Below are 26,650 nucleotides of genomic sequence, written 5' to 3' on the forward strand. Positions count from 1 at the left end.
GCTGAAAGCAGCTAAAAACAGCTTAGAATAGCCTGCCAAAATGCGCAATAGCAAAGAAAGTTGATAAAACAGCCAAAAACAGCATAATTTGGCATGTCGAAAATCTGACCAAAAATCCAAGACTATAGTAAGGCAAAATGTCAAAATTTTACACATCCCAAAAACGATTGAAAACAGCTGAAAACAACTTAGAATAAACTGCCAAGACACGCCATAGCAAAGAAAGTTGCAAAAACAGCCAAAAAAAGCATAATTTGACATGTCAAAATCTGACCAAAAATCCAAGACTATAGTAAGGCAAAATGTCAAAATTTGACACATCCCAAAAACTGTTGAAAGCAGCTAAAAAGCGGCTTAGAATACCCTGCCAAAATGCGCCATAGCAAAGAAACTTGCAAAAACAGCCCAAAACAGCATAATTTGGCATGTCGAAAACAGCATAAGGCAAAATGTCAAAATTTGACATGTCCCAAAAATGGTTGAAAGCAGCTGGAAACAGCTTAGAATATCCTTCCAAATTGGGCAATAGCAAAGAAAGTTGCAAAAACAGCCAGAAACAGCATAATTTGGCATGTGGAAAATCTGACCAAAAATCCAAGACTATAGTAAGGCAAAATGTCAAAATTTGACACATCCCAAAAACTGTTGAAAACAGCTGGAAACAGCTTAGAATACTCTACCAAAATGCGCCATAGCAAAGAAAGTTGCAAAATGAGCCCAAAACAGCATAATTTGGCATGTCGAAAATCTGACCAAAAATCCAAGACTATAGTAAGGCAAAATGTCAAAATTTGACACGTCCCAAAAATGGCTGAAAGCAGCTAAAAACAGCTTAGAATACCCTGCCAAAATGCGCTATAGCAAAGAAAGTTGCAAAAACAGCCAAAAACAGCATAATTTGGCATGTCGAAAATCTGACCAAAAATCCAAGACTATAGTAAGGCAAAATGTCAAAATTTGACATGTCCCAAAAATGGTTGAAAGCAGCTGGAAACAGCTTAGAATACCCTGCCAAAACGCGCAATAGCAAAGAAAGTTGCAAAAACAGCCAGAAACAGCATAATTTGGCATGTGGAAAATCTGACCAAAAATCCAAGACTATAGTAAGGCAAAAAGTCAAAATTTGACACGTCCTAAAAATGGTTGAAAACAGCTTAGAATATCCTGCCAAAACGCACTATAGCAAAGAAAGTTGCAAAAACAGCCCAAAACAGCATAATTTGGCATGTCGAAAATCTGACCAAAAATCCAAGACTATAGTAAGGCAAAAATGTCAAAATTTGACACGTCCCAAAAACTGTTTGAAACAGTTGGACACAGCGTAGAATATCCTGCCAAAATGCACCATAGCAAAGAAAGTTGCAAAAACAGCCCAAAACAGCATAATCTGGCATGTCGAAAATCTGACCAAACATCCAAGGCAAAAATGTCAAAATTTGACACATCCCAAAAACTGTTGAAAATAGCTGGAAACAGCCTCAAATAGCTTGCCAAGACACACCATAGGAAACAAAGTTGAAAAGCAGGTGATTTTTGGCGGTTTTCCGCCATTTTCAGATGCTTTTGCTTTTATTCTTTAGTATGGTGAATGTATAATAATAATAAGTAGTATAATTTTTCATTTTGACAAAATGCTTCTGGTCTCTTGCAGTCGAGACAGAATCAAACATGAATTAGAACTTCAATAACTGCAGTAAAACTTTGAAAAAAAGGGAAGCATCTAATGTAAGTGGAAGAAATGCAACTTCAAAGCAGGATAAGAAAGGTTTCTGTCCACAGATTTGTTTTCTTCATCTCCTGACTCACATATGCTTTTCAGATGCTTGTTGTGCTGCCAAAAGTATGACCAAAAAGTCCCAGAAACCCTTCAAACTGATAATTTCATTTAGTGAATTGACTCAGAACAATAAGCAATAACACACAGAGGCAGTTTGACATTTAATTTTCTGCAGGTAGGTGGTACATTCTGTGGTTTAGGTCTTGATGGATTTTACAACAATATAGAAAAAAAATGTGTCGCTGACAAAAAAAGACAAAACACAACCTTGTTTTCTCTCCTAATAAAACCCAAAAGGGAAGATTATACATTCACCTGCTGAGGTGAAGGAGAGACTATGTACACTTTCTACATTTGTGGTGTAGAAATACAGCGTTAAGAAGTCGGAAAATCTCTTTACAAATAAAAGAAACATGGATTTCTACCACCGAGAGGCCAGAAACAAACATGTACAGTTTCTAGTTGTTTGGCACTATTTCCCAAACCTAATACATTCCATCTATATGTTTGACATTATGGGTCTTTGGACGATCGGAAAAGCAGTTGAAGGTTTAAGGGTTGCGCTAATGTGGCAAATATCGCCCTCCTGTGGTTAACGGTATGGCAATCCTGTAATATGTTAGTGCTGCTGAAAACAGACATTCATGCCTCCACATTTCTTACAAATAGATCAAATTCAGGTGGAAAACATCTAGACATCCAGAAATGTAGTTAAAATATTTAAAGGTTTTTAGACATATTGCCATTGTTTTATTGTTGTTCGTTGTTTCATTAGTATTTTAAGTACTGCTTCACATTGAAATATGGGCACTGAGAAGCTTTTGAAACAGCCAGAGGTTCCCAAGGTAATTGATAAGATATGAGCGGGGGAAAATTGCAAGTTCATTTTTGACGTTGGTCATTTTTTACGTTGGTAAGGTCCAATTTAGTTCAATCATATCAAACTATATTCCTTCAGCAGAGAAAATTGTAAATTAATTTTTTTTCTGAGCTCTTATATCACTTTCCTGGCCTTTTTTTCATTCGGGAATAAAGTTTTGCTTGAGAAAATGGAGTCTTTTTTTTTCTTAGTTGTTTTTTCTCTGAAATACCAAATCATTTTATATTGCAGTCTCATAATATATGATATATATAATATATAATATAATATATATATATATATATATATATATATATATATATATAATACATAATATAATATATATATATATATATTAACTTTCTCACACCGCTGTGTAAAAACGTTTTTGCATTTCTATGCAGGTTTTTTTTGTGCACAGTTTAAAATTGACAGAATAAAAACAGGTTTGTTTAATCAGATCTATTAGGAGCTCTCCAAAAAATGTTAATATACCATTTGAAATTATAACTTGAATATTGACATGGATGCTATTTACGAAAACATTTTATCGCAGTGAATCACATATGATAAGAATGCAGCTTCTCATCTCTAAGAAATAAAATAAAAATTTGAGGTTGAAAGGAAAAATTTCAAGTCTGCATGCACATGCACATTTAAGTGAGAGGTCACAAGAAGACACCGTTTTATTTTAAGAAGCCTCGAGAGGCAAGGTGATTTTTATTTATTTCTTTATTTTGTGGGCAATGTTGGCTGAAACCTGAGAACCTCTGACCGAGACTTAATTATGCAATATATGCAACTTTTAGTTGATTGTTAAGTGTCATTCCTCGGTTGGGAAATACAGACGTGGAGCATTGAGCCAAAACGCTGGTATCTGATGTCTCGGGAACAACACTCGAATATCAACTAAAAGTTGTATAATGTCTTTAAAAAACACAAACTTATCAACGAACTGTGGCCGATCTTTAATCTTTTGACCTAATTGCAAAACACCACATCAGTGCGTCGTGGATTGTGCCGATGTTCGTGTGTCCCGCAGTCCAGCTGGTGAACATCTGTGTGTTTGTGTGATTGATTACAGATTCCAAATCTATCAGCGTGTTTCCATCAAAACCGCCGTGTCAAATTCTTTGTCTGGATCCTCCAAAGATCCATATTTCTAGAGTGGATATGTCTTATCACCGTGCTCCCAAAAATACATTAAAGCAACACAGACCTCTTTTGAGTAAAACATACTGTATGTACTGAACTGTATATTTAGGTTTAATTGAACGGCATACAACATGTATTTTATTTAACACTTTCTCAGCATTTGAGGGAAAATTTAAGTTTTAGGTTTTGAGAGTTGAGAGTTGTCTGCATGCCCCCGATTTAGTCTCAACTGCCTTGTTTGTGGAGGACGAGCAAATGTACATAAGTGTCAAAAAACAGATACATGCCCATCAGTTGATAAGATACTAATAAAAGATTCATTCTTAAAAAAGTCATTTATCAAGCAAAAATGCCAAATCAGTTTTCCAGCTGCTAAAGCTGTTGCGAACGGTGGGGGGTGGGGTGGGGGGCACTGACAAAAACATTCTGAAAAGCTTGGATTAAAAAATACCTAAATAGATTAATTGATAATAAAAATAATTGATTCTTGCACTCAAACATGCACTTTGTCAGTAAGCAGTGATGTGGTGGTTTGCAGGTCACCAAATTTGAATAATGTATTTCAATGTGAGCAATAAAACTGCACATTGAGACGTACATAGACAAATTTAATTGATTAGAGTTTGGCTTTGAAATCTATATTTGTTTTTTTGTAATTTATGTTTTGTTCTACAGAGACATCGTCGGGTGTTTTGAATTCTAGCTGAATGTTAGCTGAAATGTAGATTACGTTTACGGTGAATGTAGCTTATTGCAGGTTACAGCAAAACAACAAAAACTAAAGAGTTAATATAGATTAGGAAGTGCTGGTAGAGTCCATGCAGTTACATGCAGTTCTATGTAGTAAAGACAAGGAAGGGTGGTGTGTAAAATTATGAATACATCATGTACACGTTATTTACATCACAATTATTACTGCATCCACTTTCATATAATCTCATAAACAGAGTCCTTTAGTCTCTTCTTCATTCGCTGATGTCCGTGTCTTTTTCGGAGAGAGCTGTGCTTGAAAGTTTGCTTTGTTTCCAACAAATCCAAAATGTCTTCAAAAAAGCTAGTTATTCATGTGCTGTCCTGCATTTCCATCTTCTTATTCTTTGTCCACACCACACATTCATACACATGCTGTGTTCCAGAGATGCCAGAAAAGTGGGAAATTCCAGCTTCCACTGAGGAAAATCTGCAACTGGATGCTGCCTTTAAGTCCATAGTTCAGTAGAAAATTTAGGTTGCAAATACAGGCATGCACGTGCTGCAGTGTTCATTTCACCGGTTTTATAACCTTGGAAATGAACTTTTTATTTTTGATATTATTGGATTTTAAAATCCCGATAAATCAACAGAGTTGCTTCTCTTGCAGAAATTTGGTGATTTTGGGGGGGATTTCTGACTTCTGAAAAAACACACACAAACACATATATTCCTCCTCTTCGTGCCCTTCATCATACCATCGTCTCCGAGCTCGATCCTTTCCCAGTGAAGAAGTCCCAGAAATTAGAGGCCGGTGAGGGTTTGCTCTCCTCCTGCGGCGTCTGTCTCACCCAGATACTGTTCTCTGTCGAGCCACTCAGGCTGGAGCAGCTGCCACTGCTGCCGCCGCCAAGCGTGAAGCTCAGTGCGGAGCCCAGCGGGCCCCTGCTGCGGTCCTGGGAGTCCTGGTCCTGACTGTGGAGTCTGGAGGTGGTGGACAACGAGGGCTGGGCCAGGCTGAGCAGGTTGTGGTGGGAGTGGAACTGACGCATGTGGCGAATGGATTTACCTGCAGGGGCCTCACCTGGAGGATTGACAACAGGACGGGGTTCAAACCAGTGGTGCTGCAAAGGGTGGCCACCCTGGTACAGGCACTGGCCCCCTCTGCCCCGCCAAAATAATCAAAAATAAAATGAACTAAACTATTAAAAATAACTTTGCGGACAGGAAATGTTTGGTTCCTCACTTTCATTGTGTTCTCCTTCAAATTAAAGCTGTTTATTTGTCTTTTTAAGTAAAAAAAGGACAAGCAGCCTTGTTGAAGAAGAGTGAAATTCCTGACATGTAATGAAACATGATGCATTCAAACGGGATTGTTGTGGCACTTAACCCTTTGAATGCATAGAAATGGTTCGACAGTGTGTACACTGTGTTTTTGCTTATTGTGATGTCATTTCTTGGGGTATTTTCAAATATTTCATATTCCTAAAGTCTGTTAAACATAAGCTAAAAGGTTATGTAAGTAAGTCAATTATAATAATAAATCAAATCATTGAAATTGTGTCATCAATAAAAACAAAATACAAAAATCACCAAATTTGACCAAATAAACAAAAACGTATTGATCCAAAAGATTTCTGAATGTAGAAACTTGAACGTAATATTTTTTAATAATTAATGGGGTACTTTATTTATTTCTTAAGAAATTCTCATTTTTAAGACCAGAGTGCTCGTTATGATAGTTTTCGCCGCGTGTTCTGTGCAGTTTTGCACCACACATAAGGTAAAATAATGACATCATCGCGAGCACACATGGTGATGACATGGACGACAGAAGCCTCAGCTTTCTGCAGCAAAAAGACGGAATGTTTTGGACATCATGGTTTTTATTTTGGATTGTTTTGTGTAAGATTATGCAAACAACAACCATCGCTGAGAAATACCTTGACACTCATATTAAAATCGTTTTTTATTGGCCTAGATACTCCAACACCATGATAGAATTCCTGAAATTAATTTATGACTCGGGGGAGCAACTACAATATTTAAGTAGATCCATCTGGCCGCCCTTATAAAACATTTCTGAGTGTGCTACTGATTCAAACCTGCACTTTTCTTGCTTTTACTGCCCTTTTTCATCTGTCTAAAATAGTAATTCATTACCCATAATGGCAGTGGAAAACAATGATGATTTTTTTTTCTATTTGATAAATTCATTTTAAAAAGTCAGATAATTTAATTGTTAAAACAGTCACTGATGTTATTACTCCACTATTTAATTTTTTTTTTCCCTTTACTGTTACAACCACTCCAAGTTTTCAGTCAGTCACAGCTAGGTGGTGCTGTGGTCACATTTATCGTCAAAGCACAACTTCTATATCTGGAGCAGTTGCTTCAGTAAACAAAAAAAAGACCTCAACCACTTTCTGAGGCCTCAGGATTAATCAGTAAAAAGTTTTAATTCTTTATAGTTTTTTTAATGTTATGTAAGCATCTATTTCAAATATATTCATCTTAAAATCAACAACTGTTAACCGAGCCAAGGAACGAAGAAAATTCTGTGAAATGTCTAAAATTTGTCTCCATGTTCCCTGTAATTGAATTGGCTTTTTATTTCCTAACTTAAAAAGGTATAATTGCTATTTCAAATTCCTCTCCATGCTGCCAAAATTATCTACTAATTTGGATATTGTTTAACTCGTTCAAAAGGTTTGATTGAATCGTTGTGTCTCAGAGTTTTTATACAAGTGCTTTTCATCCGTTAGTTTTAAGAACTTTTTTTGGCTAAAAACTTTTTTAAAGTTAAAAAAAAAAAAAAAAAAAAGGATATGAACTTCATAATGTCACCATACCGTATCTGGCTTCTTGACGCTTCCTGTTCTGGTTTAGTTTGAGTACGTTGAGAAAGACCTCGCTGGTCAGGCTGCCCTCACCGCCGCTGCCATCGGGTGGGAAAAGCGGTGATGGAGGCTCCAGTGGGGACAAACTCCCACTGGAGGCTCCCACAGAGTCCAGAGACGCACCTGTATCCCGACGACCCCCCGTCTCACTGCTGCTCTCCACCGTCAGGTGACTGCCACTATATGATGAAAAATAATGAAGCATCAGTAGCTTGTTTAAACCCCAAAAAGTCGCCACAGTTAATCAAGACAATGGATATGATACTCCTAAGGACTTGATTATCAGACTGGTTGTCATGGATACCTGAGTTTTCTACGCAGCAGATAGTCGATGATGTCGGGGTCTGTCTGGATCAGACTCATCAGGACCTCCTGCTGCAGCTCTGCAGAAACCTGCAGGATCACACATAACAAAGGGTATAAAATAAAGCAAAATAAAACAAAAAACCTTTACCTGAATGTAAAAAGGTGCACCCAAAATGATTCACCTTTCACTCATCCAGTCTTCTTTTCCTTTCCATCTTAATGTCATGTTTTGGAAGTTAATTTTAACATAAACAAAATATTTTCTGCTTTACTTTTCCTACCTAATCTTTTCATTTTTCTTTTTTTCACTTGGTCTGTTGTAATATGTTTTGTCCTAAGTATTTGAATGAATGCATACTTCTGATTTTGCTGAATATTTGCAAAAAAGTTTAGCATACAAATATAATAATGTAAAGAAATCTCTTTTAATTGTTACATTTAAAAAAAGTTGTTTAAATTACTTTTCTTCAAAGAACTCTCAATGAAAAGCACCACTACAGTCTTGAAATCCATTTGCATGAAAAGACACCAATAATTTGGTGAACTGACTCTTTAATGCCAATATCTCCTTTGGCACTAGCTCTGTTTATAGACAGTGTTTCTAAAAGACTCCAGAAAAAAATGCAATGACGTCATTTGAAGGCTGAATATGATCGCTGACGCACCGTGAAGAGCCTCTTGTAGTTCTGTATGAGCACCAGCGTCACGCTGATGATCGCCGTGCTGTCCTCGATCCCCATCGCATGAGGACTCACTTCTCCTCCTCTTTCCCTCTGCAGCAGGTTGGGCCCAAAGATCACCGCCAGGTTCGCAGCCGTCATCTTGTTACCGGGAATCTGGATGGAGAGGGGAGGGAAGAGGAGAGGAGGTCATTCTATTTATGTTGAATTAAAATATTGACATATGTACATCTCAGTGGCCGACAGGTGTTTAACAGGACAGACAAGAAAAAAAAATCCAGATTTATTTCATTATGAAATTTAATTTTTGTTTCTGTTCTATGTTTCTCGTGAAATATTAGACTTTTCCACTTTGAGATACAATGAAAATAAAAAAAAAATATTCAAATATAAAACGGCCTGATTAAAAAGATTAAAAGCCAATTAAGTTTTCTTGAAAAATACAAAAACTTTTTTTCAACTAAGTTGTTTTGGAAAAGAATGAGCATTGGAGTATATATAGTATCAAAGTACTAAAATAAGAGTGCTTCATGTTTTAGACAATTTAGACAATTCGTGTAAACCTTGCGTAACTAATCATCAAGCACTGTTTTTTTTTAGACTGTTCATGCCTTTTTCATTTTGTAATTTCCATTTTATATGTATAACATGGAATACTTGTTTTCTGTCATCTATCCAAACACCAAGGCACAATTTTACAAGTGAATACCTACTTGGCAACAGACAAATCTCTGACACAGGAGTGCTTTTTGAAAAACTTTTTGACAAAAGATCCACCTTTTTCGTGTCAATAAATAAAAAAGAAAAGCCAAAATAAATTTTTTTTGTCTACATTGTATATTATTGTTTGTTGCTTGTTTACTAGATTTAGGTTTTCAGACATGAACACGTCTTTTTAAAATGAGACAAATCTTGGATTTTTTTTTTTTTTTTATGTTAAATGGGCTACAAAATGCAAAGCCATGTACGGTTATTAGAGGATTTATTTAATTAACTGATATTTTACTTCAAAGGAGCTTGAGGACTTGCAAGAAGCAAATTAAATACAGAATGGTCAAAAGCAGCATGTGAAGCATGGGCCAAGACACTTGTATTAGCTCCCAGTATGGGTAAAGCTCTTAAGACAGCTGGATCCTACACTTCCCATCATGCAGCTAAACAGCATGTTTTTGTCTGAGCCTCTGTGCCTGATCAAAATTCTGCATTACTACTGGGGTAACTGATGCTCTGGTGTACACTGTATGACATTTGTCTGTCATAGTGTGCAGTCAGTGGCCTACCTCCTCGTCATTTGTCCCTACGCTGTCCTGAGCGAAGCTCTGCACGGTGTGTAACAGGCTGAGGAGTCGCAGCAGGGTGTCACAGTTGCAGGGAGGCAGCAGGTAGAGGAGGTGCTGCAGGTACTGGAGCTGGTCTGCTCCCCTCAGCACTACAGGAAGCACAGAGAGGAGGAGATTCAGTTTGACTCATACAGGTGTTACTGCTGTTTAGTCACTCTGTGTGTGTGTGTGTGTGTGTGTGTGTGTGTGTGTGTGTTTACGGTTGGCATGCAGGAAGGCCGGGTAAAGCTCTCTGGTCAGCAGAGGATCAGGGATGTCTCTGAGGAACTCTTTGAGCAGTGCCGCCACGTCATGGACGCTTTGCTCCTCATCCAGCTGGACGTCCACTCCCATGTCGAAGTCCTCCAGTAGCTGAAGAGCACACGGAGAGGATAAATGTACCAAAATATAACAAGAGGAGACACATGGGAAAAGACATGTAGGTCAAACAAGAGTTGCTTTGCCCCAATGGACACAATTTCTCCAAAACAGGATGTTACACATCGTCGGCTTTTCACATGAAGGTTATGTTTATACTCCAGCACAACAGGAAGCACGCGGCAGTGAATAAAGGGAAGACTCACACAACTTTTTTTTATTAAGAATAATCATCTGGTGTCCAAATATAGGAAGAATAAAATGGGGCAGTTTGAGGGAGTAATAAAATGTTCAAATAAAATGTTTGGGGCAAAAAATAAATACTTAGTTGTGTTTATGTTTTGACGCCAATCCTGAGACAAATCACAGTTTATTCACTGTTTTTTTTTTTTAATGGTTAAAATAACGTAAAAGTGGATATGGATGAACAGAAAATGTCCTCACCTGTCTTACTCTCTTCTTAGAGCTACCGACTCGGAAAATTCCCACAGTCTGAAGACCTGGGGACACAAATGAAGCACCGAATAGTCTCGTCAAGTTTCATGTATATATATATATTTATAATGAATGAATATTTACATGAATGTACTTAAAACAATACATTTGCTTCAAGTTAAAAGAATGTGTTTTATTTGGGGACTCCAAATAGCACAATTAAGATATAGCCCGTGTCTCACCGTAAGTCTCGATGTGATTGCAGCACCTCTCCACCACCCGCGGCACCTGTCTGTAGATGGGGTTGAGGCTAAGCTTGGTCTGGGTCCTCTTCTCCGACGAGCCGCTGCCACCCGGTGATTTTTTCAGCTCCAGCTCGGCCGGGTGCGAGAGCTGCAGCGCCTCCAGCAGGCGAGACTGACTCTCTACGAGGTCGGAGATGGAGTCCACTGACAGACCGCCCTGCAGGTGAGGGAGAGAAAAGTCTAATTGTTACCAAGTATTTTTACTCAGTTATAATATTATGTAATTTCCATTTCATGCTACTTTAGAGTGCCATCTATTTTCATTATATTGGAGAGAAGGCAGACGTCTCTACGGCTGATGTCTCCAACACTCCGCAGCTCACTCCAAAAACAATCTGGACTGATAAATAGCACTACAGGGGAAAGGGAAAATGTGTATTTTTTTATTTGGGGTGAACTGTCCCTTTAACAGTACATTAAGTAACTTTAAACACAGGTATATAAAAAGAAAAGTATTGATTAGTTCAGCTTTAAGTTGAGACAAACAACATGGTCATATAATGCTAGAGTATAGAGAAAGAAAAATAATGAAAAGCACTGATGGGAGAAAATGGAAAGTACATTTTCAGATGGATGTCGTTTAAAAAAGAAGCCAACAGAACAGAGGAATCCATTTCTATCACTTATCCTGACGTTGCCATTCCAATAAATATGAAAAGCTGAAATACCACAGAAATATAAATCACTTGTCAGCAGTCTGCAACTAATCGTTTCTGGAGGAACGTCAGAGTCAAAGGAATTTCCAACAGCACAGTTCAGTCCAGAAACCAAACTGTGGAGTTCAGAAACTTTCAGGATATTTATTGTGTAAAAAGGGTGAAAGTTTGGTCTCTTTTTAAGTCTAAAACTGAGAATCTAAGTATTTTGGAAAACCTGGCCTTATGAAAGTCTGAATAAAGTAAAAATTTAACTTAAATTAACTTTAACTTAACTCAGCATCAATGCAATCTGCTCTTCGATGGCCCATATACAATTAAAATCTTTATCCTTACCATAAAACTCAAACATAGCTACTGTATCCCAGTTTTATACATACAATAATAATTAAGGTATACTAAACAGGGTGCCTTTAGGTTTTTCTTTTCCAAACAAAACATCAATAAATAAAGAAATAAAACACTGCCTTTTCCCAGCTTCTAAAATTGGAATGATTTTTTACTTTCCTTAGTCATACGTAATGCTAAAACAATATCTGTGGTATTTGGACTCTTGATAAGAGCAAATAATAAATTTAAAGATGCCATTTGGGGCCTGGGGATTTCTTTTTAAATGCTGCCTTTTCACTTTTTCCTCTCAATTTACACACCAGAACACAACAAATCAATGTACTTTAAGGTTTCACAGGTGCGATATAATTAATTTATACCTGCTTAGAATTAGTATGTAGTGTTAAATTGGGACACAGTTTAGGTTACCTCCATCAATCCTCTTTTTTAGTCCAAGTAAAGGAGTTCTGGCCTGCTTTATTGCTCTAATCTGAGTGTTTAGGTGGGGAAAAAAATTAAATTATAATAATTTAAAAATGTCCGTAAAGTAACCATCTTTTTCCAGCCATTAATTTCAACCTTCACGCCCTCTGTGTGCGCTATCTGTCACTGCACGGGACGCAGTGACAACGCCACCACATTACTACTGCCTCATCTGTCAGGCTGAAGCTCGCCTGCCAAGTCTGTGTGTGTGTGTGTGTGTGTGTGTGTGTGTGTGTGTGTGTGTGTGTGTGTGTGTGTGTGTGGTCAGATATGTAAACCGTGAGCTGCTACAGTCCAGACAGCTGTAAGAGGGTGAGTCAGAGTCCCATTTAGGTTGAGGCCGATGAGAAAATGTTATCTTTCTCACTCCATTCTCGATATTTTTCTACTAAAAAACCAGTTCTGTTGTATTATTTATCACTGTAGGGAAAAATCTACCAATACAAAGTATTCCACTTGTGCTGAGTATAGGCAGTCATCTAGCCCGTTTCCAATTTAAAGGCATATAGAGGAACTTTTGATGTAAATATGTGTGACATTTTATTATTATTTTATTTGAAAACTTTTTGTCACCACATTATTAGGGAAACCTGTACAATCAGTTGCTATTCAGCAGCTCTGCCATAAATTCTATCTTCAGTAGGTGTATAATGATGAATTTTTATGACATTACTAAAATATAGTATAATGTACAAGTTAATTCACACATTCTGAATATTACTACAAAATATAATAAACAATCAATAATAAAGTAAAGATTAAGTGACCCAGCAATATCTCAAGTTTAAACTTGCACCTAAAAAACATACTAAAACACCCTTTAAGGAGTCAGATATTCAGTTTTTCTGGTAAGTAGCATATTTGCACTTGCAAAAATTAGCATAAGCGCTAGTATCACCACAATTCACTTTAAATGCAATGTGCTAACCAAGCTTGCAGCTGGCGTTTCAGGTTTTCTCCTCCATCTCGTCCAAATATCAATGTCACTTCTAGCTCCAAACCCACGATGGTGACGACCAAAATGCCAAACCTGACACGTCAGAGTGACAGTCCACAGTGTCATAGTTGCTAGGTCTATCTATTTTTAGTTGTATATGCTGTGGTGTTGCTACTTTTACTGATGTAAAAAATGCCCTTCCACTACTGTTGCAAGTTTAATATATTTGGGTTTTGGAGTGTTGTCTAAAAAAAACAAGCAATTTGTCGCATTTTTCATTATTTTGATTATCTTTTTTTAATGATCAGTAATTAAAAATGCAGGTAATCATCAATTGCAGCTCTTTAATATATTTGCACATTATTATTTCTGTCTGTCTTCTGCCAGATATTCACGTATCCATTCAGGCAGCACTGTGTGTGTGGTGTTTACCTCGGTGACTGATTCTAAGGAGCTGCACTTGATAGCTGGTTCGGGTTCGATTACGTTGCCCCGCGGCTGTAATGATACTCATTATGGGCTTAACATAACGACTGTTTCCAGATCAGTGTGGAGAGGATTACAGGGTGTGACGGCCTCAAGCAGAGAGCGTTCACAAACACACACAGCAACAACACAGCAACAACACAGCATTTTTTGTACAAACGCGCGCCTGTGGAAACAAACAAGGATTTGGTGTGAAAATGTTTACAGCTGGAGATGCAGGCGGAGATTAACGAGCTGCACTGAGGCGGCCTTTATTATAGGACACGCAGAAGCGCTATTCTCACCCCAGATGACACTAAACCTGGGAGAAAAACACCTGCACTGCCAGTTTTCACTTCACCATTAATCAAAACTTTCTTCCCTCGGGTTACTGATTCAAAACAGTCTGAAAACACAAAAAAACAAACACCCACTACTTGATTCAATGTGGAATTTGGCAAAGCAAGGAATAAAATTTAAGACTGCAATATTGCACTTGGAGCAAGAAGAGAAGTAAAACTAAATGTCGAGGTCAATGTTCCTTATCAGTCAGTCAGTGTTAACTATTATTATTAAATGGTGGTAAAGACACAGAAACAAGTGGTATAAACACATATTCATGTAGATTTAAATCTTATAAAAACCTCTAAAAACCGTCTAAAACCCTCTAAATTAAATAAATTTACACTTTTTAAACACCCAAATACATAAAACTTTTTAAAGCATGTATAGCTTTTTACTCCACTTTATCTGACAACTAATAGCTATTAGCATACACCTAATAGGCTTATTATCATGATGGTTTAATTACTACAAAAATGTCAAAATTATTCTAACATTTCAGTGCAATGGTATCTTAACACTATGAAGTATAAATACTTTTACGTTTAATAAATATGTTAATTTCCTACCTGAAAGTTATATTTTTTCATTTGAAGTTGAATTATACTGTTTATGGAGGACCTATAGGGACAAAATATGTATATGTTTTTAAACATGAAATTATAATAAAAAGGCACAAGAGCAGCATAAATAAAGATAACAGTTATTGATTTTTCATTGCTTTTTTGGCAACTTTCTCTCAAATTCACACCATATCTATCTCTGTGTGCTTTATGTCTCAGTAGCCTTTGTATATGTATGTGGGTATTCCACTCACTCACCCTCCTCTGTCCTCGGCCGGTGTTATCCAGAAACGTGGGTGAAAGTGGTTTATTCTGGGTCTCAAAAATGGGCGCCGGTGCCACAGAGTTTGCAGACGGCGAGCTGGGACCGCCTCCTGTGATGGATGAGGAGCTGACCAACGGCTTGTTCCCGTTGAAGAACTGCTTCTTCTCTGCCCTGAAGCGCAGGATGCTGGCCTCCAGGTCCAGACAGTCTCGCCGGCTCTCCTTTAGGGCATCCTGCCGAAGCTTGTGGGCTCGGTCGTTAGCGATGACCTGGGAGAGAGGGATGCCAAATGCCTTTGGGGCCGATTCTAAAGGGGAGGAGAGGATGGAAAAGGCAAAAATGCAAACACAGGTTATTTCATGTTGTCTTGTCAGTGATGATGTAAAATTGAAGTACAATTTTGATGAGTTAAAGTAAGAGAGAGGACAGAAGAATTTGTTTGGTTCTAAAAAAATATATTAATTATCAAAGAAGGATTTCAAGAGAAATTAAAAATGTCTAGGTATTGCTGAATTGGCCCTCCTGATATTTTCTCCCTCATTTTTAGCTACACACATTGTTAACAGATGAAATCTATGCCAAGTTGGCAGGTTTGTTTTCTGCAAAAAGTGAATTATTTTGATGAAATGTGAAAGAGCGAGATATGAAGAACACTTGATCTGATGATCTAATCAAAGGATTACATGTAATGTTAAAGTTATTGCTTAAAGTGACGAACCGACAGAGAATTATCACCCAGCTGTAGTTCCTTTTAGCATTAGGGAGGATTTCAAGCCTCTTCTTGTTAATTATTCTGGTTTACAGCAAAGAGTGCAGCATTTAGCAGCTAAAGATTTAGATTTCCCTCAGAAGTTGGTGGAGACCAAAACAGAGCTAAAAGCAGAGTGAATACTGGACTTAAATTTGTTTACACAGTCAATCTGACTAATTTTATGGTGAAAGTTCAGCTTTCGCAGCTTTAATGGGAATCGATGCCACAACCTCTGACACTAAACCTGCTTATCAACCACTGAAACTGTCCCTGCTTCCAGAGCTGCGTAAGCTCTCACCATCGAATGTAAAAGATATTGGATGTAGCTTACCCATTGGTTTATGGGCTCTGTTTGGAAGTATTGCGTTAGGAATTTTGACCATTGCCATCATAGATTTTTGGAGCTTGTACTGACATTTGAGTGTGAAAATAGAGAAAATGAGCTTCTGGTTTGCTCTTTTCAGACAAAACCTATTATTTGTCCTTGTCCTTTATTTCTTTCAAAGTGTTACAGTTAACATTGCAAAAGACTTAATGGGGCTTTCTTGTGTCAGTAAACTTTGCAGAAATCTGGCTTGCATGTCCAGTATCAATCTGGCTTAATGTGACAGTCCAGAGAGTCATGATCATAAACGTTTGCCTGGTGGAGAGACTCAAAATCCCACAAAGAATGACTCACGCTGGGCGTTTTAAAAATGTGCATGTTTTGAAAGTTTTTGGGAGAATTGTGAGGCTGGGATATTAAAATATGTGAGGGGAGATAATGGGAGAAACAGATGGGAAAGATGTCAGTATTACCATTATTAAATGCTAAATATTGCTTAAATGTCTCGGGTGTCAACTCTGTGGGAGAGAAATAACACATCTGTAATGGAAATGCTAACTTTTTCCCATCTCTCTGCACTTGAACTTAATATTTATGTGGATATTTAAAAGCTTAGCAAAGCTTTCATAATTCATAAATGTCATTACATGGGGTTCACGATGAGCACTTATTTTCCGATAAAAACAGTTCTGCAGGTAAATTCATTTTGTCTGAACATATCAATGTTGTAAATCAGAGGCTGGAGGAGAGCTGGAGTCCTGAGAGAGTCTTGTTTTATTTAGAGAACAAATTCTTCTCTGCTGATCACATCCGAAATCCAAACAGGAAGATGTTTCGACTTTTATCTTTGGGGCGAGACTTCTTTTGTTCTCAGAGCAATAAGAGACAAAGTGTAACTACAAAAAGGAAAAAAAACATTCGCGTTTTGAATGTTTTGGATATTACATCTCAAATGGAAAGTGTTTTTGCACCAACTGGCATAACGTAGAGATGGTGTTAAAAATCATCTTGTAACTCAGTGATCACACAGCCCCTCACAGGGGGGATTTGAGTTCAAGAAGACGAGCGGAATAAGAATAGACAGAATGGATGGAGAGAGCAGGTAAGAGAGGGATAAACGGGTAATCCTGTTAGAGCGGCCGCAGCCAGAAACCAGACATCACACTCAGACTGATATGGGCTTATTGAGGGTAAATGCATCACGAGTGAGGTTGCTGTCATCAGAGTTTCATGGGGCTCTGCTCATTTGTCTATTTTGTGCCTCGATGTCTCCTCTCTCCTCCGTCATCTGCCTGTGACCAAGAAATCAATCTCAGCGTGCCATCTTGAAGGATATCTTAGTTTGTGAAATGCATCTCGAGAAGAGAGGATTGAGGAGAAAAGACGGTTGCTTAAGTGAGGATGCACGTGTATTTTTTTGGCACCTGAGACGTATAAAATGTTTTGATGCAGCTGTGCCACATGTCATAATTAATGCAAAAAACTTTTGCTACTATTCTCTGAAGCACATATTTCTTCTCTCCTTGTATTTCTTCCTTGCCTCCTCAACTCGCTTTTCAGGTGAAAAGGGACACAAGATTCAGGTAGAGGAGGCGAGGAGTGGAATCAAGGATGTAAGAAGAGAGAATGGTGAGCAGCTCGACTGCTAAAACTGTAAATCCTTTGCTCTGCTTCAACATATGACCACAACAATGCACACTCTGATCTGGCACAAAATCCAGTTAGAGAGGTGAAGAGAGGATTAGAGAGTGACAAAGCAACAATTCAAATGAAGAGTTGATTTGCTATAATAGCAATTATACAGTATATATATGCGTGTGTGTGTGTGTGTGTGTGTGTGTGTGTGTGTGTGTGTGTGTGTGTGTGTGTACAGGGCATGTGGATGTTTTTCTGCCAAAGAAAACAATCTATCGTCTGCAAAAGTGTGCACACACGCAGTTTGACAGACTACAAACTGACACAATTTTCAAAAAATATCAAAAATATTGATTAAAAAAGATAAAATCCATTAAATTACAACATTTTGCCTAACAGCCCTTATGTCAGACAGAAGTCAGATATTGGGTAATTTTGCAAAACTACAGATAGCAGTCAATGACACTGGTTTAACATGCAATGACAACATATTTAATATCTTTGCATGGTGACTACATTATGGTTAAGGTTTGGGAAGCAATGCCAAGTAAACAATGATTACTTTGTCCCCATTATCAAACAGTGCTTGGCACCTTCAGAGGTATTTTCATGGTCTCAAAGGTGTTTAATGACAGTCTGAAATGAGAACGAGACGCAACCAGCATTAAAAAATCAAGTATTTTCACAAACTGCACCCTGTTTTTCAGCAACACCACTAGAGATCAGATTCAGGATAAATAAAATTTCATCAAGGAAGATGTTTCCCAGTTTGTGGTCTTAAATCCTGATTGTACAGTTGAAGGACAAGTTGTCCAATGACTCATACATCCTGCCTACACTGAGTGTGAAGTAACTGTTCCACTCTACATCTCTTAAAATACACCGGAAAAAAGTGAAAGGCCAGTGAGGCATCAGCGCTCACTCTGCATGTGACACTCACATGAATAAAACAGGAAACAAGCAGATTAATGAGGTTGCATCTAAACCTAACGCGCTCACATTCACAGAATCGTGCAGGATTGTTTGAATGAAGACACATGGACAACCAATACACCCACACGTGCACGGTCAAGCCCTGTGAGAAATGTCCCAAGCAGGTCAGACAGCCGTGGCGGAGTGACGGGATGCCACTTTAAGCTTTAGAGGTACGGGATTGACTCAGCTTGAGATAACTCTCAGGTTGTATTCAGCACTTACACAACAACATCAATGCATCATCACCAGCATGATCAGCATAGAAAACAACATATTTTTCATTGATTTTGTAAGTGAACACATACCCCAAAATGTCAGCTTTAATTATCTATTGCCTTTAAAAAATGTATGCATACAAAACTATGATTAAGAGGGTCAAAGTTAAACCAGACCATTCAACAGTTTGAGCAATGTTTTGAATGTCTTACTCTATTGTCATTAAAAAAAATGCAGTTGTATAATTATAATGAAATCTTCCTATTTGTGATTCCCTGTCAAGGCCATTATAAAGTTGTGTCATTGTGTTTTTATAATCCAGAGGGATGATAGCTAAAACTATGTACATACACAGTACAGTTTGGTAGAATTAAAGGTGTTTCCTTTTAATATTAATACTGAATTAAGGAATACAAGATAAGGTAATTTAGTAATGACCTCAATTTGTCTTTTCCAATTTAGCCGACTTAAAAATTTAAGGCATCCTGGACATTAACTTTTTTAAGTTAAAACAAATAGTTTCTTTTTACTTTGTATAACTTCTACCTAATTTTTTGTTTCAACTTTCACTTCTGTAGCTTGAGACTTTATCTAACCAGCCTCTTCTCCTCCACGTGTGCCTCCGTCAGGTGCCAGGCTCACAGTTAAGCCCCTCAGGCACCTTGTTGGCCAACAGTCAGTTAGCACTAGCATGTGGCGACAATTCACAAGCTGCCCAGCAGTGTAAAGAAATCAAAACTGACCCCACCCTTTTATCAGCTGCAACGATAAATAAACACATGAATGCACTGACAATTATAATCCATAGATTATTTTGAAATGGGACTCTCTGCATAATGAGTACTTGTGGTACTTAAACTATATTCTGATGGTCTTGTTTTACTTAAGAAATATTTTGAATGCAGGACTTATTACATGTAACAGTATTTCTACACTGAAGAAGTACCACTTTTAACTACTTCAATAGTTGGTTTTGGTAATAATTAACATTACTGGCCTTTTCTTCCACCTTATTATGACTGCATATATTTAATAACCACAATTCTCTTGGTTGCTGCTTTTTGAGGAAGAACTCCTGCCCGAGCTCACTACAGTAGGACAGACACTTTGTCCTGAAACTGGTTGAGAGATGTTCTCCCGTACACATCACCCCAAGTAACCCAGTATATTTCAAACAAACACAACGTCCCCTGCCAACAAGATTGGGCTGCATCCACTGAATAAGATGTCATCTGTTAATGTGTCTTAAGCAGTGCATCCTAATGGCCCTATTTGATCAGGAAGCTCGTGATTATTCCTCTGTCCTGACGTCTGTTGGCAGGAACAGCCGAGCTGACCACTCCGTGCCGCTGCCTCCTGACATTTGGCCGTGTTTTCTGCCAACCGATGCCAACTGCGGCAGTGTTAGCTGCTTGATGCTGGAGGTGTCTGTTTATTTAAAGCAAACAGTTGAGGATATAATGGTTGGCTGTTGCAGTCTTGGACAACACTTCACAGAGTCAGGCCCAGCTAACGGGACATTTAGACAACGGAGAGGTCTGAGGCTTTACTGCTACAGAGTTATAAGAGAAGTGGATTAAGTATGTAGGTTTCTGGGATATTTTTATATTTAGATTCAACACAAATTACACCTAGTAGTTGTTTTAAGACTGATTTTGATTTGTCTTCTCATTATTCTAGCAGGGGTGCAATTTGCAGGTTCCAGCTTCTCAGTTGTGCAGATTTTCTTTGTCTTACATGATAGTAAACCGACTTCAGTTTTGGACTTTTAGTCAAACTATACTGGCAGTTTTGGGGACATGTATGCATGCATGAAATTATGACTGTATTTTTTTAAATACTCAACTTTAATGACTACAATGTCATTACCTACAACTTGATGATTTACTTTATATAATTATACTTTTTTATATTTATATTTGCATCTGTACATCTATATGGACACACACACACACACACACACACACACACATACATATATATATATATATATATATATATATCAAAGCAATATATTCTATTTATTATAATATTATCTGTAATTCTTTTATTATTTTGTGTAACTTAGATATTCATGCAATGGGATAAAATGTACTTGAATATATATTCTGATATTCTGTTAAATGAGTATGTCAAATGTTTCTTTGGTTCCAAGTCAAACCTTTTCTGGAGGTTAATGGCATTTAATTATGTAATCATTTTTATATATTTTTTTTTAACTTATCCAATAATATCCAATATAATATTACTTCCTTTAGTACTAATGAATTTTGGGCTCCATATGGGTTGTGCAGCATGGGGGAATTGGGACTGGTGACGCCTGTGTGTCTAAAATCCTGGTCCTGTGGGTCTGATTACTGCAGTTGGCATTTTACTGATGAAACCCCTCCGGACATGTCCTGGGTTTAAAGTAAAACAAACACTAAAACTCAGACAGGAAGACAGCTGTGTGTGTCTGACTGGTCAAAGCCGTATTGTTCAGGAATTTCACTGCTTTCCTTCTTTAGTAATTTCATGTCCTCAGGTCACTGACTGCTCCTGGAGGACTGAAGGAGATATTTTTAGATAATGTTCAGTATTTGCTACTATTTCTCAGTCACCACGCCAGCAGCTGGATCGTAAAATTGGTCCTCCGGGGCACTGAGCTGAGTGAATTTAAAAACCTGTGTATATTTAACAGAGTATGTCCTCTGTATAAACCCTGTCGAAACACATGTAACAACACAGACACTTCCCTTCAACCTTTTCATAAAAATAATGTCTGATTGGAGACCAAAGCAGTAAAGGCAAGCACACAAATATTGGACTGGGAGTGACTGGAAAAGAGGTACCAGTGGGAGGATCTAACAGCCTCTGAAACAGATTACCCATCGATATATGCCAAATTTACACAGCAAATGAGCCAGGTGAGAAAGTAAGCAGGATTTGAAACTTTTCCATCAAGCTCTTTTGTTGGCACCACTACTTGTCACTTTTGTGACAACTGAGATCAACACCATAAGCAGCTCTGAGTCTCTCTCCATCCACCATTGCAGGATTTGTCACATCAAGACAACAAAGACACGCACAAAAGCATCAGGATGGCAGGCTTTTTAACTGACACAAGTATAAACACTTTTATCTTTGGATGACACACATGACCTAGTTTGTTTCAAGCATCCCAAAACACAAGGCAATCCAAATAAGCATTTGGCACTCATTCTATCTGCATAAACCAATGCTGAAGCTCTGCGTACAAACTGCTACACCATTGCCTGTTTTCAGCAATCTAACCCCCTTCACTTCCTGAGCAACCACCAGTTATAGCATTTAGTAGCAAAGGAATGGTTCATGCATGAAATGATGATTTGTCTATTAGTTGCTCACCAGGTGTTGAATTTGTGACAACAAAGAACAGAAAATCCCAAAATGGAGATCTTGAATAAAAATCTACCTAAAACTTTAAAAAAGTTGTTAAAGCATCAGTATGCTCCGACTAAAGTGCATGTTGGACAGGTGAACACAATAACGTTGGCTTTGAGGGGCCAGCTGTGCAGAAGTAGAAAAGCAAGCAGGGTTTGAATTTAAACCTTGAGCCCAGTCGTTTTCATTTGTTGCTTTTTATATGTACAAAGAGTGTCTGAATACAGTCTAGAACAGTCTGAAAATTTGCACCGTCGGCCTTCAATTGTGACCGTTGAGAACTGCGATAAACACTTTTCTACCCGCAAGGCCAAACAACTGCCTGTAAAAGATCTGTATTTGCAGTGCCAAGCCTGTAAGTAGATCATGCCAAGACCCAAATCAATGCTGCAGAAAATCTTGTCTGTTAACGGCAAGTATTCCCTTCTGATAAAAACACTGTTTCTTACATGACTTAGAGGCATCAATCTCATCTGTTGAGTTAAAGTTCAGCAGAAAATGGTATAAACTCTAATCAGTAAAAAAATAAAACTGCAAAAAAATGGTGTTGGCATCTGCCTTCATCCATTAACAACCCTGCCTCTTTATATTTTCTCTCTCCTCCATTCTCCGCTGTGATTTTCTGCACCGGAGGAATGCTCGCATGGCTGAACCTGCAATATGCATCAAATCGAGGAAAAGCTGAAAAACCTTGTGGCATTTCCGTTATTCACACTCACACAAATTACATAAAAACACTCTCACTTATTATTTCTCACACAGTAACTCCACTGTTACCACTTAATAATCCTGTTAGATGTAATCTGCCACCTGCCGACCCCTGACGGCCACACAGTCAAACCTTCAGTAGTAGGATGGAGCAGAGCCAGCAGGAGCCCTGCCAGGTCCCAATGTTCTGTGTTTTGATTAGCAGGGTTAGCTTCAGCTAAGTCCCTGTGTGTAAGAGGCTGGAGGCAGGATTTAAAGTGCTGCACAGACAGCCTGGGAATGTGTGCGTGCGTGCGCGCGTGTGTGTGTTTTGGCTCGCATCTCGCTCTGCTGTGATAATCACCTGAGAATAGAGAACATCTCTTTATGAGAGGTTGGGGTCACATTGGCAGATGAAGCTTTGTAGTGAGAGAGAGAGGGGGGAAGAAGAGGGGGGAGGTAAAGAAAGCAGAAAAGGGATAAAATTGAAAAATGAAGGAAAACTGAAAACAGCTAAAGGGACTTAAGGCCTGTGTTTACATTAGGTTTGGGCAGTATGTATTATTTCATACCTTTCTGAAGTTTTGCCGGAGTATACAATGGTATCCCCCTCCTCGATGGCCCCATAGTAATCACACCTTACTTTGGTGCTTAACACACATTTACAAGCAGCACTCATGACCAGAGAAACTGATGTCTGTTTTTTGTCCTCTGTAGGTAAACAGGTGCTAAACAGGGCACTAAAATGTTTTTTTAAAAACATTTTAGGCAAGAAGTAGACAGTGCAGTAACACATTTTCGATCTATATTTGATCAGTTTTGCTGTTTGATTGGATCTCAGTCCAAGCTCAGCCTGCACATACTACCCACATTGTTTTGACAGAAGGATGGTTAAAAATCAGTGAAGTATTCCTTTAATACAGAAGGTTTTTAGGGGATCTTGTTATGTTTGGCTCAAAAACCAATTTGAAACTCATCAGATTACCACATATCAAGTAACACACAGTGACCCTGGGGCCCTCAGGGACTTATGTAAGTCTTGGGGTGCAAAGAAGCTGATGCCTCTGCTTGGTAGGTAATCAAACTTTAATGGAAAAAACTGAGAATATCAGAGATCTTTAGAGAGAGAACTAATCTAAAGATTAACTTCAATCACATAAAATGTTACCCCAAGAGAACCCCTTTTATCTCTCACTTTTTGCAAATATGGAGATAATCAAACTGTAGTCGTGAATTGTTATTTCCAGATCTGAGTTGATGGGATTTAATAAAAGCAATTAGAAATCACTCATACACCTCATGAATAAAACATGACCTCAAAGCTTTCAGAAATCAGGGTAAGCACACTTGACTGAGAGTTTGTGTTTGCACTTGTCCGGTGACACAGCTCGACCGTCGAGGGAGTTTTTGTTTGGCCATTAAATTACTTAATGTCGTAACAACACAGGAAAGACGCAGAGACAAGGAAACACAAAGCCTGACTCACTGAACGCAGCATGAGTCAGCCTGCAGCCCGGAGACACTTGTGCCTTATAAACACAGTATTTCAAGTATGTAAGAGCATTAGTGGTAAAAGCCACTGGACGTCAGTGGTGGTGATTCGGTTTTAACAGGCAGAAAGAGGACATTGTGTTTGATAACATTTACTGCACTAACACAGAGTCTGAGGGTGTCGAGTCATGCAGTGACTTAATCGAGACACAGATTATCAAAGGAGACAAACTGTGGCCAGAGACAGTTTTATGTTTAACCACACATGACTGTGTTTGTGTGATGGACTTACCTCGCTCTTTCTTTTCCTTTGAAAAGGAGTCAAACTTCCTGCGTAGAGATTTTCTCCGTTTGCGTACTTCTGCGGGGGAAAAAAAGAGAAAAGGTCACTGTGAATAAAATGATTAGCCGTGCTCAAGAATGTCAACAATAGAGACAGTCTCTGTTTTCTACCCCAATGTCTGTCTTTCATTTATTCAGTCAGCAAGTGGGTATATGTTTCTATCAATGTTTGTGTAAATATATATATATCTATATCTATATCTATATATATATATATATATATATATATATATATATATATATATATATATATATATATAACTATATAATCTTTTATCAGCCCTTAATTGACTTCATTACCTCCATTAAACATCACCCTCATTACAACCTTCTTCCCTTTCCTCTCTTTCGCTTATCTTTCTCTTCTGAGGGCTTGTACCTCTTCCTCAGCTCTTAGAGTAGAGCGGACCATTTCAAAAGGCGAGACCTTGTTGTTTATTTGAACAGCCCTCCTTGCCTAATGGCTGCACAGACATGAAGGACTACAGGAAATTGTGTGTGTGTAAGTGTGTTTTTATCTGTGTGAGAAAATCTATAGAGAATAATGTATAGTTAGTTTAAAACTACACCAAAGTGCATGATATTGAAAGAAAAATCCACCTTTTAAACACTGAAATGTCCAATTGAAGTACGTTTTTGCAGTCAAAAATTGTGTCAAATTGATTTTCTAATGTACTATTGATTTTTAGTATCAGAATTACTGTTTAACACTGATATGCCTATGCAAACCAGTCAACCTGCAGTTACAATTTACATCCATGTCTGTCCAGACACATATGCAGCCATGACAGTAGGTCCTTCAAATATGGATGTTTCTGCAAAGAAACTACACATTTTAAAAACATGCTTCACACAAATTTTCTCTCAAGCTGCACAAAAGAGCTGTACAATCAGAACAGTTTCAATGTAAACACCCCAAATTAGCGTTATCCATTCCGTTTCAGGCCAAATGTCTCCCCTTCTGTTCCCAAACCCCTAACCCTTAAGGCTATTGAGTGGGCCACTGCCAAGGAACCAAAGATATTAAATATAAACTTCTCTCTCTTTTTTTTTTTTTTATGCATTTCTGCATCTTTTTTGTTTGGTGTTTTTTCTAAATTCCTGTGGATTACTAGTCAAACATTGACAGTAGTTGCAGCATCAGTGGAGTTTGAATAAAAATGCTTTGTTGATGTGAAATATCAGCTGTTAAGTCATGCCTACACATAGTGCCTAATGGTGCGTGTATTAGAGGGCGTGTTGCAGCAGCAGTTCTCTGTTCTATTTTTATGGCCTGATTTACAAGTTCTACATCCTCCTCTCCTCTGACCGGGTTTATGTGGAAGAAGCCATTGTTTGGGTTACCAAAGCTGGTGTTTAGAAATCACTAATTCAACATTGGGTCTTTTCCCTATTAGGGAACGACTGCAAAAAGTGCCGTCCAGAATATGTGGGACACTTAAGATGGGTATTCTTTGCTCATTTCCTCCTTAATAACAGAGAAAAGAAATCTGCAACATATTAAAACAAAAGGGAAAAGAAAGAGTGTCTGTGCCTATGTGAATGTGTGTTTAGACTTGTGTGTGTGTGTGTGCACGTCGGGATAAAAGGGTCAAATTCCCATGACTGCAGGAAATTAAAGTTTATTTCCAAAGCGCACAGCCCCTCCCATCACACACACGCCACCTCCAGCTAAGGCAAATCCCTTTGTGTGTGTGCGTGCACATGTATGCACTCGTAGCACATTATTACATAATGCACATACACAGAGAGCGAAGATGACAGACAGAGACAAACGGAGAGGAAAAGCTTCCAAGTATGACGGAGTTGGATATTTCCAGCAGTTCTGAATCACTATTTTTTTGTTTGCAGCAAGTTTTGCATCACTTTATAAAATCGTAAACTGAACAAAATTGCAGATTAATCAATCACTTAAAGATGTTTCACACATTTTGTCTTTAAAAAACGGATGCAGTAAATATAACTTCTAAGTGAAACTTTT

General features: G+C 38.0%; 1 protein-coding gene across 3 annotated transcripts in view; it reads right to left on the reverse strand.

Annotated features, from left to right (window-relative positions):
- Positions 1–3,064: 3,064 nt before the first annotated feature.
- arhgap36 (Rho GTPase activating protein 36) overlaps positions 3,065–26,650 on the reverse strand; it is a 64,524-nt gene continuing 40,938 nt past the window's right edge. For all 3 annotated transcript variants that reach the window (XM_042512217.2, XM_042512218.2, XM_042512219.2), the window contains exons 3-12: positions 24,620–24,688; positions 14,839–15,152; positions 10,742–10,961; positions 10,509–10,564; positions 9,908–10,058; positions 9,648–9,796; positions 8,353–8,523; positions 7,686–7,774; positions 7,334–7,560; positions 3,065–5,565 (exon numbers count right to left, since the gene is read on the reverse strand). In XM_042512217.2, coding sequence (XP_042368151.1) covers positions 5,234–5,565; positions 7,334–7,560; positions 7,686–7,774; positions 8,353–8,523; positions 9,648–9,796; positions 9,908–10,058; positions 10,509–10,564; positions 10,742–10,961; positions 14,839–15,152; positions 24,620–24,688 — 1,778 coding nt within the window. In that variant the 3' untranslated portion in view covers positions 3,065–5,233. The remainder of the gene's footprint in view (positions 5,566–7,333; positions 7,561–7,685; positions 7,775–8,352; positions 8,524–9,647; positions 9,797–9,907; positions 10,059–10,508; positions 10,565–10,741; positions 10,962–14,838; positions 15,153–24,619; positions 24,689–26,650) is intronic.

Source organism: Plectropomus leopardus, chromosome 23, assembly GCF_026936395.1.
Source record: "Plectropomus leopardus strain MGB_pleo_1.0 chromosome 23, ASM2693639v1, whole genome shotgun sequence".
Lineage (NCBI taxonomy): Eukaryota > Metazoa > Chordata > Actinopteri > Perciformes > Serranidae > Plectropomus > Plectropomus leopardus.